The 11,955-nt window shown below is 39.5% G+C and overlaps 1 protein-coding gene across 1 annotated transcript; it reads left to right on the top strand.

The window, feature by feature from the left end:
* Nucleotides 1-2,164: 2,164 nt before the first annotated feature.
* On the top strand, nucleotides 2,165-3,724 carry LOC133791743 (homeobox-DDT domain protein RLT3-like). The gene is made up of 3 exons (XM_062229659.1): nucleotides 2,165-2,182; nucleotides 2,332-2,790; nucleotides 3,165-3,724. Exons 1-3 carry the CDS (start codon nucleotides 2,165-2,167, stop codon nucleotides 3,360-3,362), a joined length of 675 nt encoding a protein of 224 aa, XP_062085643.1. The 3' UTR covers nucleotides 3,363-3,724.
* The last annotated feature ends 8,231 nt before the right edge of the window (nucleotides 3,725-11,955 follow it).

Below are 11,955 nucleotides of genomic sequence, written 5' to 3'. Positions count from 1 at the left end.
TTTTCTTTGCCTTTACCTGCAACACAGAGCACCCGTGATCCGAAGCTCAGCAAGAAAAATCAAACAGTAAATAGCATATGCATATCATATAGTTAACATGTAATCCACAGATGAACAGGTCAACCATCAGACTAAGCAAACACGGCCATGCCGCCCCAAAAGCCTTACCAGAGCCTGTGGTCTCGATCCTCACCGTAAGGATACCCCACGTATCCATTGGGTCCTACCCTGACTATAAGCACTCCATGTGCTAAGTGTTACTTCCGGCCCCACTGCCATTCCCGGCCTTTGCCGCTCTCGGCCTTGCCGCTTTCGGCCTTAGCCGTTCATTTCACTATAATTACACATATCGTACAATTTGAAATAATCCTTAAAACATATGATAATTCAAATAAGATTATATCCTAGCATGTAATACAGTCTAGGGCCATGCCCTGCAATAACATTATGGGCCCACGCCCTGTTCTCGAGTGCTACAGTTTTTCTTACCTTTCAATTCGATAGCTTTGATCACTTGACTCCTCGAGCACGATCCCACTCGAGCCCTAGCGCTCACCTAAACAGAATTCATAGGTCAAAGTCATCACCAAACCTCAAGTCCAAAACCTAGCCTCGAGACCAATCCCGAGCCCCCCGGGAAGTCCTAGATCCACAAAACAAGGTGGTGGAATCAAACCCCGAACCCTAGGTCAAAATCCCTCAAAAATAACCCAAAAACCCCTTTCTGGGAACAGTGTAGCGCTACAGCGCTCAAAAGAGGGCGCTATAGCGCTACAAGTAGAACCGAACATCCCAAGAAACAGGGCCTAGCGCTACAGCGCCCAAAGACTAGCGTTGTAGCGCTAGTTGCAAACAGGCAACACCCAATTTCGTTTTCTGCGATTTCTTTCAACCAATTCAACCCCAAACTTGTCCAAATCTTTCCCAAACCCAAAAACAAACTTATCAACACCTCCCACACATCCCAAGCATCCCAAGAACTCATAACCCAAGCTCATGCAACCTAAAACTCAAAGTCTACCATAGTTAACCCTAAACCCAGAAATTCAGTCAAACATCAAAGTTAAAGACTTAGAATTCATACCGTGGATGGAAATTCGACCTTGAGTTCAACCCTAGACCTACTTAGCTTGCTCCTCCTCAACCCTGGCCTGAATTCCCCTAAAATCCCCATCAATTTAGCTTAAATACACAGCTCAAACCAGTCAAACCCTAAAACTGAAATTTCTAAAAACTTACCTCAACTTTTGATGTGTTCTTGCTAATCCCTTGCCAATCTTCAAGTCTAGCTTAGGATCCTTGATGCTCAGCCTACCCTAGCTCTCCACTGAGATTAACTCCAAGAAAAATGAAGGGAAATGGTGGGAGAACCACAACCGTTCCTTTTGAGACAAAACCCCTCTGTTTTTCTCTCTTTTCTTTTTCTTCCTTTATCTTTCTTTTCTACAGCCTTATAACTCATTTCTACCAATCCCACTAAGTATAAAGCTTAGATAAACTTATCTCTAATAAGCCTATTGACCAAAATTCCCTCCCTATTAATTCTACATCATTTTATCCATGTAGGGCCATTTTAGTCATTTTACCCAATTCTCACTAATTCCTCGAGTGTCTCTAATAATTTCCCGCTTGCTACCCAATACCTGATTAATCACCAAATATAAATATATTCCTCATCATCAAAATTAACCTCAATATATATTCTCTAAATTCCCATTTAAACTCCCCAGGCTTAGCCCAAGCCGGGTATAAATTCCCGCTTTGACTTTTCCGCTAATCCGCTCATTCTAGGATCGTCTCGAGTCACAGATCACAGATATCAATACAGTTGTGCCCAAAATGGCCAAAATTACAATTATGCCCTTTCAACACAATCAGGGCCTACATGCATACTAATACACATAGTCATGCATCTCAAATAGTCAAATAGTCATACAACATACTTTAAACCATAATCATGCTTTTAACTCAATAAAGTCACACATATAAATCCCATTATGCCCTCCAGGTACACTAATCAAGGCCCTTAAGCCTTATTAGCGAATTTGAGTCGCTACAGGAAGTGCATCTTATGGTGAAGTACGGTCTACGTCCTGCCACTTTGAAGGGTGCATTATTTCGAATTTTGCTAGAACAAGGAAACAATGGATTGAAAGTTTCTGACATGGCAAAGTATTTTCCAGTAAGTTACTCAAATTTCAATAATATTTCTTCTGAGGAAAGATGAAAGCAGTTGAACATGTTGTTTTTCTGCCGTTCTCCTTTTGTCGGTTATATAATATAGAAAAACATTAAACTTATATCAGCAATGAATTTTGTTTTGTCTTAAAGATTGTTAATTTAAAACTGGCCGGCACTACTGAGGAATCGGAGTGTTTAATATGTTCAATGTTATCAAGTGACATAACTTTATTTGAAAAGATCTCGACGACCACATATCGTCTACGGATAAACTCTATCCTTAAGAAAGTAGAGGAACTACAGTCAAATACTGAAGACTCTGGAGCAGTTGATTATGGCCTCAGTGAGAGTGATGCATATAGTAGCGATGAAGATTCAAGATGTGATGCAGAAGATTCCACTCTTATAGAAGTGAAGAAATTAAACAACCAAAAAAATCAAAATGGCTTATTAAACTATTACAATGAAATTGATGAGAGCCATACTGGTGAATCATGGCTGTTAGGACTGATGGAAGGTGAATATTCAGATTTAAGCATTGAAGAAAAGTTGAATGTCATGGTAGCTTTAATTGATCTACTTCGTGAAGGATCCAGCATCAGAATAGAGGTAATCACAGATCATCTGGCATGGTCATCCCATGAATAACATGCAATGATTGTATAGTAATTTGGCGATGGAAGTTAGTTGCTTCTTCTTCCAATAATTTGACTAGGATTGGTTTGGTTAAAATCTATAAATTGATTGGCTCTCAAATCAGACTCATAATTTTAATTCAGCTAAGCCTTCAGGAGCAGATGGAGAAAAAACAGCTGACAAATTTACTTCTGAAATTTGTCTTCTTTTTTTTTCCTCTTTATACTTCACTTTAATTCTGATTCGTAACATTTCTGTCCATGTTTTTGAATAAGCAGTTGCTCATGCAGAAAACCTCTATCAGACTTATAACTTTATTATTACTTGTTTTAAATAATTAAAAACAGGAACCTCCAAAAACTATTGCTGAATGTGTACCTAGTATCCATTATACTAGTTCGGGAGGAAAAATTAAGAGGTCATCAGCTAAGCGTCAAAACCTGCTAGTTTCATCTTGGGGACATCTTGGACAATTACAGGGCATATATATATATATATATGCAACCTTGGGATTCATCTCCAGAGATTTTCAAGAAGCTTTTTAAGGTGCAAATTTACCAAAGATTTTGTTGTTACCTTATTTAATGAAGTCCTCAGTTAGAAGCATAATGCAATGTATTTGGTAGATGCTAGATATCCTTTCATTTGGTTTTTTTTTTTTGCATGTTTTGACGTCTTTATAATTATCAATATGCTCGTGACAAAAGATTGTTGTGTTAGTTAATACTGTTTTATAATCCTTCTGATAGTCTGACTCTGTTTAATTTTGCAGATTGTTCTTATTATTGTCACTTGGTATGTGTGTAAAATACAAGAGCTGTAATAAAATAATGGTTCAACGTGGCTTGAAATCAATAAAATCATTGAAGAAATTAATCAAATAAGTCTAATTATGGATACAGAATCTTGTAATAAAATATTTCTCTTCAAATGTTTTGTAGTTACTAATGTGTCGTTTTTTGTTAGCTCTATATAGTTCCTGGATCATGCCTCATTCTTTTGTGTTTGTTGGCCCTGACAATCTAGAAATTAGATGTGAAAAAACTTCCAAGCTATCTTTATCTGTAGGCTGTGTAGCAGCTTTCAGTTTCTAAAGGTTGCTTCATGTATATTGTTTCATTTAACTTGATTACATTCAGGCCTTACATACAGAATTTTTTCTACCCCATAAAAATTAATCAGGCCTGCACTTTGGTAGAGAACGTTTTGTGCATATCTGATGCCCTATATGTCTTCCATCATATTTTTGTTGATTCACTCAACTCTGCCCATTTTGTTTTTTCATGTTAGGAAACAAAAGTTGTTAACAGGGTTTGGTCAGGGGTTGAATTTCTTTATGTGAAGTGTATTTACTGATTACAATGTTTTCTGGCATCATTGGAACCTTTTGTATGTTATTTGCCAATAACACTGTTTCTCACTGATAGAAGATTTATCATCCTATTTGTTTTTCTCTATTGTGAAATGCTAGTCTCCACCCCGCCATTTCTCTTCTCCAAGTGTTTTGAAATGGCAATATATTAAGGCATTTAGTTGAGACAATTACCTATCATTGGCATTAATCTTAAAATATGTGTTGACTTCTGTTGGCAGGTTTTCCATTTCCTCTATACTTACTCTCTTGTCATTGATGTCTGCCCATTCACCCTTGATGAGTTTGCTCAAGCATTTCATGACAAGGTTTTATTTCATCTTTGATCTGACTTTACTTTCCTTCTGTGTAACATTTTGTTTGTGCTATTCAAAATTTATATGAAACAATGCATTTATAGTTTGTAATATTGAGTCAATTCTGGTATACAGGGGAATGCGCGGGAATGCGCTTTGGTCTTATATAAATAGCTCAACTTCCTTTGCTTCCTTTCTAATGACTACACCTTAGTTAGTTGTATTATATCACCTAGCAGCTTTTAAGTATAATAAACAATTTTCGCAAGAGCTAGAGTGTGTTAGTGATATAACCATATTAGTTAAAGACATTTTCTCAATCTTCTTATATATGATTAGCTCTCTTGTTGTGGTTAATTGTTATTATCATTATGTTTTATCATTTGGTTTGTGTTTTATAATGATACCATTTTGTTTTAAGAGTTTCCCATTGGGCAGAATATACAGAATTTCTTTGTTTGCCTAGTCATTAAAGATAAATACAAGTTATTTTATTTCTTCTTCTTTCCCTAAATCCTCTTAGCGTGATGATAGAAATTTTGTGTCCAACCCATTACTATCCGATACTTAGAGACATTATATTGTGTGTTATCATTTCCTGAAATGAATTGTGTATTCCTTGCCTTAAATATGTATATATTTTTAAATTTTCTTGTGATAAGTTTAAGTGTAAATGTTTTGCAGGTTGATTAGTTAGTATTAATTATTTAAATTTTATTGTGGCTAAGCAAATGGACTCAAAACAAAGACAAGTGCACAAAGGATGATGAATTGAAGGATGGAGCAAGTTTCATGCATGGTTTACTTTTGTGTATCTTGTAATGTTTCTGTTTTTCATTTTTGAAGTAAAAAATGTTCAAAAACTTTATTATGCTAGGCTTTCAAACTGAAGTTAGAAGTAAGATCTCATGAAGTAGACACATTCATGGTTTGAATTAGTTATTGTTTAATGTAATACTTATGGTTTATCAATATATTGAGAATTACATTTTATGATTAATTTTTTTTTTTATCAAAATACAATAATGAAAATCTTTTAATTAAAAAAAAACCATATAAGTATACTTATCAAAATAAAATTTAAAATATTTTATCCACACTAAAGTAACAAAATTAATTTACTATATGTTACGATTTAAAAACATATTATAAGCTTCACAAATCGTTATGATTTATATAATATAACAAACTAAAAATGTTATCAAAATAATCAAATATAACAGTTGAAAAGTGTTATGCAAAAAGTATAAGATTAAACTTCAAATTTATAACTAAATACTCTAAATAAATGTTATTATTTGAATATCATAGCAACTAAAAATGTGTTATTGAATAGTTTAAGATAACATCGAACATAACATTCGAATACTGTTATAGAAAAGACAGGACTTTTAATAACAGGGGCTATGTTAGCATTTTCTGAAGCGTTATCAATACTCCCGGTTAGCAGTTTTTAAGTGTTACGAATACTGTTTTTTCTTGTAGTGCTATGTGGGAACCACCACCTCCAGGCACTAACGTGACCGCACCGATTACCCAGAAATGCATTATTTTGGTTCAAATGCACCCTTTTGATATATATATATATTTATACCTTTTGGTTTGGAGTTTTATTCAGTAGGGTTTTAAGACTTTCTTAAGGATATTTTAGGTATGAATTAGCCTTAAGAGGTACATGGGTGTATTTTAATATGGTTTTGCTTTAGTTTGAGATTTTAAAATCTTTGATGTTATGTGATATGTTTAGGGTTGCTAAGGATACTTGAAGGGACACGTTAGTGTGTATGGATCGCTACTGTTATATAGGTAAGAAGAGTGGACACCTACACGCAAGGCATACGCTCGACGTACTTAAATGTGGTCAACTTTGTATGTTACATTATAAATTATGTTATAAGCTATGCTATGATTATATTATGATCTATGTTAGGAATTATGTTATGAATTATGTTGTTAACTTTGCTAAGAATTATACTATGAAATATGATAGGAATTATGTTATGAGTTACATTATGAATTATGTTGTTAGCTATGTTAGGAGATATGCTGTAACAACCCAAAATCGCTAATAAGGCTTAAGGGCCTTGATTAGTGTGCTAGGAGGGCATTAGTGGAATAATTGTGATTAAATGAGCAATTATATGTTTATTAAAGTTTATATGATAATTGATGGTATTATGTGGTAATGTGATATGAAATAAATATGTGATATATGTGAGAACCACATTATTATGTGGACAAGTTCGCTAAGCACGACTCAAGACGATTCTAGGGTTAGATAGCGGGAAAAGTCACAACGGGGCTTAAGATATGACTTTGGATAAGTCGGGGGTACTTTTAGATAGTGGGTAGCGATTTGGATTATCGGGTCATGAAAATAAATATATGGAGATATATTTGAGGTTAGGATGTCTAGGCAGGAATATTGGGGGATTTTACCATTTTGGCCTCGAGGACGGTTCCGGCACCCCGAGCCTCGGGATTAACTTCACAGGTAAGTTAGACATAAGGAAGCTTTTAGAAGAAAAACACAAACCGACTAAACACTTTTACCTCAGCTCTCTTTCTCTCAAGCTCAAGCAAAACAAAAGGAAAGGAAACACAGAAAACAGGGGAAACAAGCTGGAATTTTTGAGATTGGTGGTGAGGATTTGGAGGTTTAGCTCAGGAGTAAATCAAGAACTAAAACAGGGATTAAGGTAAGCATCTGGTCTTCTTTTCTATGGTTGAATTCTGAGTTCTAGCTGGGTTTTGGTTAAGTGCTGAAAAAAATATGGTTTTGATGTTCTAAGGCAGAATTAAGAAGGAAATTTGGGAACTTTGCTTGGCTATGGCTTGGTGAAGTGATTCAACAGCAAAGGTAAGTTTCAACTTCTGGTTTAGAGGTTTTAAATTGAGTTTGAATGATTGGTTTAAGTGTTTATAGCTCTTGGGTTTCAGAAATTGGAAAGAGAAGATTAGAGTGTGCTAGGTTGTGTTTTCTGTGGAATTATGCTGTTTAGATCATGCTAAAGGAGTTGGAAATTAATTGGTTAGGATTTGGGAAGCTTTGGGATGGTTTAAGTGAGGTTTCAGACTTAAAAATGGTGTAAATTCTAGGTTCGAAAGGGAGGGCCGCGGCTCTGTTCTAGAGCGCTGCGGCCCTAGCATGCAAAGGAGCCAAGGAGGCTCGGCCAAGGGAGAGCGCCGTAGCGCCCAAGGCAAGGGCCACGGCGGGTGTGTTGTTCAGCACGGGTGTTGGTTCTGTTTTCGGGAAGGGCCGCGGCTAGGCTTCAGGGGCCGCAGCCCTTGGTTGCACACATGAGTCTTTGAGGGTTCTAGGTATGGGGAAGTGGTCTAGTGTGCTCGGGATTGGTTTCACCACCGTGCTTGGTGGAATTTGGAATTCCTGGAGTTAGTTTTGTAATTGGAAACCTATATTGGAGTATTAATGGAACCCTATACTTTGGTTGGGACTAGGTTATAAAGACTTAGGCTCAGGAACGGATCGTGCTTGAGAGGCGTTGCTCGTAATTCAATAACTGCACAGACTAAAGGTAAGAAAACTGCACCTGGTTGAATATATGTGACAGGACTAAGGGCTCCCTATTGTAAATTCTTGAAAAGATGGTATTATGCCATGCAAGCCATTTGGTGAACCAACAGCCTAAGGGTGCCAAGGGTTACACTAGCGCACAGGGCGCGGCTCGGCCACTGGTAGCCGAGGACAGCTTATTATGCACTGAGCTCGGTTTAAGCGGGCCAGAGTCAGTGGGTTAAACAGAGGGTGCGGCCTAAGTCGTCGGCCCTGAATTTTATGTGATATGAGTATTATATGTGGTAGAATGTATCTTGAATTGGATTGTATATGTTGAAAACTTGTTGAGGATTATCTTATGGGAATACATGCATATTGAACTATTTGTCTGTTATTATTGTTTGAGTTGTTTATGATGTTTTCTTGCTGGGCCTTGGCTCACGGGTGCTACGTGGTGTAGGTAAAGGCAAGGGCAAATTAGATCAGCCCAATGTACATAGCTAGGTGCTCGGCCGCCACGGTTGAGATCTAAGCAAGGACATGGAACCTAAAGACTTTCTGTTTTGCCTTAGTATGGCTAGTTGATATTCATGTATTTTTTTGGGAGTCTGTAAACTTGTTCCAACTTTGTTTTCATATGGGATCCCATGTTTACTACAGTTTAAATATATGAAATGATTTTTTTGAGACCAAAACCTTTTTAACCTTAGCTTTTACATGTTTAGTGACACGTTTTCAAATGAATGACTTGATTAGCAAGTCCTGCACCTTTTTAAGTACACAGTGTAACGGTCTTGGCTATCCAAGGTGTTACAACTTGGTATCAGAGCGTCCTTGGTTTATGGGTTCTTGAAGACAGCCTGGGCATGTGCATTCGCTGCTGGAGACAAGCTCAAGTCAGGGTTTGGTAATGTGTATTTGTGTGCTTATGTGCCTAAGATGAGCTATGTATGTTGTTATTCACTGAATTGCTAGGAAGCATGAGATACTGATAGGGCCTGGCCCTTGACTGTTGTGTGATATATGGAGGCATGTTTATTAACATTGTCATGCATGTAAATGAGTATAAGGATGATTAATTGTTTATGGTGCGTGGATGCTTATATGTGTTGGTTACCTGTGATTGATTATGTTCTATTGATGAGTTTTGGAGAAGCTTTTACCCTGTCACCATGGTCTGACCACCGAGTCGTTATCTGCAGATTGACTTGGACAGCTATGCGTCCGAGAAAATCCGCACGACTAGCCGGCACTAGGTCCGGGACCGGTAGTGATGGTCAGGGCCAGACTCCCCCGCCAATCCCTGAGAACTGGCAGCAGTTAATGGCAGAGATGCAGGCTCGATTACTGAGCCAGGCTGAGCAGATTTGTATTCTGCGACAGTAGGCTCCATCAGGGAGTGCTACCCCTATAGTGCCACCTGCAGTGGTACCAGTTGTTCAGGAAGAAGCAGCAACCCCCAGTTTTTTAGGGTGGACCAGATCCGCTGAAAGCCGAGCAGTGGCTAACTATGATTACAGTAATTCTGGATTTTATGAGAGTCGAGGGGCAGGATAGAGTGGCCTATGCCACTTATATGTTGAGGGAGGATGCCCGTATTTGGTGGGAAGTGGCATCGCAGACCAGAGATGTTGCCACTCTGACTTGGGAAGGTTTCAAGGATTTGTTTGGTGAGAAGTACTACAATGTTGATGTTAGGGCAGCAAAGGTCAATGAGTTTGTGAGTTTGGTACAGGGCAGTATGACTGTTACTGAATATGCCCTGAAATTTGATAGGCTTGCGAAATTTGCCCCAGATCTTGTGCCTACTGATGCTGCTAGGCAAGATCGTTTTATCAGGGGACTTAATGCTATGATAGCCCGAGATATTAGGATCACAATGGTACCTGGAGGAACCACTTATGCCCAGGCCATTGAGAGGGCTCTTATCGCTGAAGAAGTAGAGAATAAGATATGGAAGGAGAGCGCAGTGAGGCGTGAGGGCCGCAGGGCGGTGCCTCCTTTTACAAGGGCAGGTAGGGGTGGAGGCCCCAGTGACTTCAAGAGGAAGACTCCTGACACTTCGGCCACTCCTGGTCCTGATAGGAGGGGTCGGGGTGGTCAGGGTGGCCATCAGGGTGGCGGTGAGGCATGGCAGACCTATCCAGAGTGCCCAAGGTGTATAAGACGCCATCTGGGCGAGTGTCGGGCCAAGGCATGTTTGTGTGTGGGGCAGTGGGACATCTCAGGAAAGGACTGCCCAACGGTGAAGAAGGGTGAAGCGAGAAAGGTGGATAGCTTGACTCCAGCCCAAGTATTCACCTTGACTTAGGCGAAGGCTGAGGCTAGTCCCTCAGTAGTGACAGGTCAGCTTTCTAGTGCTGGCTTTCCTTTTACAGTATTGATTGATTCTGGTGCTACACATTCCTTTGTTTCTAGTAGAGTGATTAATAGACTGTGTAGACCTAGTGAGTATCGGACTGCGGGGTTTGGGACTTTGTTTCCTACAGGGGAGTTGGTAGTCTCTAGGAGGTAGATTAGGGCACTGCCAGTGATGGTTGATGGTAGGGAACTCTCGGTGGATTTGATTGAATTAGATTTGGGAGACTTTGATATGATTCTAGGAATGGATTGGCTGGCTAGGTATGGGGCTACGGTTGATTGTAGGAAGAAGATGGTTACCTTTGAGCCTGAGGGCGAGGACCCTTTTGTCTTTGTGGGTACGGTGTCTGGACCCCGTGTACCTATGATTTCAGCATTGAGAGTCAGGGACTTACTACAGGGGGGATGCATAGGTTTTCTGGCTAGTATAGTGGATACTGCTAGAGTTATGCCGGCAGGGCCGGGAGAGACCAGGTTAGTGTGGGAGTTCTTGGATGTCTTCCCTGAGGATTTACCAGGGTTGCCGCCGCGTAGGGAGATACAGTTTGAGATTGAGTTGGCACTGGGGAAAGAACTAGTATCAAGGACACCGTATAGGATGGCACTAGCAGAACTGAAAGAGTTGAAGATACAGTTGCAAGAACTTCTGGATTTAGGGTTTATCAGGCCTAGCTACTCTCCATGGGGCGCACCGGTACTATTTGTTAAGAAGAAGGACGGGACTCTGAGGATGTGCATCGATTACAGAGAATTGAACAAGTTAACTATTAAGAATAAGTACCCTCTACCTAGAATTGATGACTTGTTCGATCAGCTGCAAGGTAAGACAGTGTTCTCGAAGATTGATCTTCGATCTGGTTATCACCAGCGGAGGATCAAAGATGAGGATATACCAAAGACAGCTTTCCGGACGCGTTATGGGCATTAGGAGTTCTTGGTCATGTCTTTTGGTCTGACCAATGCCCCGGCAGCTTTTATGGATCTGATGAACAGGGTGTTCAAGGACTTTTTGGACCAGTTCATCATTGTTTTCATCGACGACATTTTATTATACTCCAGTTCAGAGACAGAACATGAGCAGCATCTCCGACAGGTTTTACAAAGGTTAAGAGAGCATCAGTTGTACGCCAAGTTTAAGAAGTGTGAGTTCTGGCTACCAGAGGTGACTTTCCTTGGACATATAGTTGGGGCAGAAGGGATTGAGATGGATCTGTCCAAGGTAGAAGCAGTTAGAGATTGGCCGAGGTCGAGGAATGCCTCGGAGGTGCGGAGTTTCCTTGGGTTGGCTGGTTACTACAGGCGGTTTGTAGAGGGGTTTTCGAAGATCTCTTCACCAATGACAGAATTGACAAGAAAGAATCAGAATTTCATCTGGTCAGAGAAGTGTGAGAATAGCTTCCAGGAATTGAAGCGACGACTTATCTCTGCGCCTGTATTAAGTCTTCCTTCGGAGGAAGGGAAGTTTGTGGTTTACTGTGATGCATCAAGGTTGGGCTTAGGCTATGTGCTGATGCAGAATGAGAAAGTTATAGCCTATTCATCTCGACAGCTGAAGGATTATGAGCAGAGGTATCCGACTCATGACTTGGAGT

This window comes from Humulus lupulus, chromosome 7 (assembly GCF_963169125.1).
Source record: "Humulus lupulus chromosome 7, drHumLupu1.1, whole genome shotgun sequence".
Classification (NCBI taxonomy): domain Eukaryota; kingdom Viridiplantae; phylum Streptophyta; class Magnoliopsida; order Rosales; family Cannabaceae; genus Humulus; species Humulus lupulus.
The sequence above is the reverse complement of the archived record's forward strand: the minus strand, read 5'-3'. Positions and strand labels throughout refer to the sequence as shown.

Bases quoted from the DNA above. Each gene is read 5' to 3' on its own strand.
- LOC133791743 (XM_062229659.1), top strand. The intron at 2,791-3,164 runs GTAATCACAGAT...AATTAAAAACAG, and splicing joins GATCCAGCATCAGAATAGAG to GAACCTCCAAAAACTATTGC.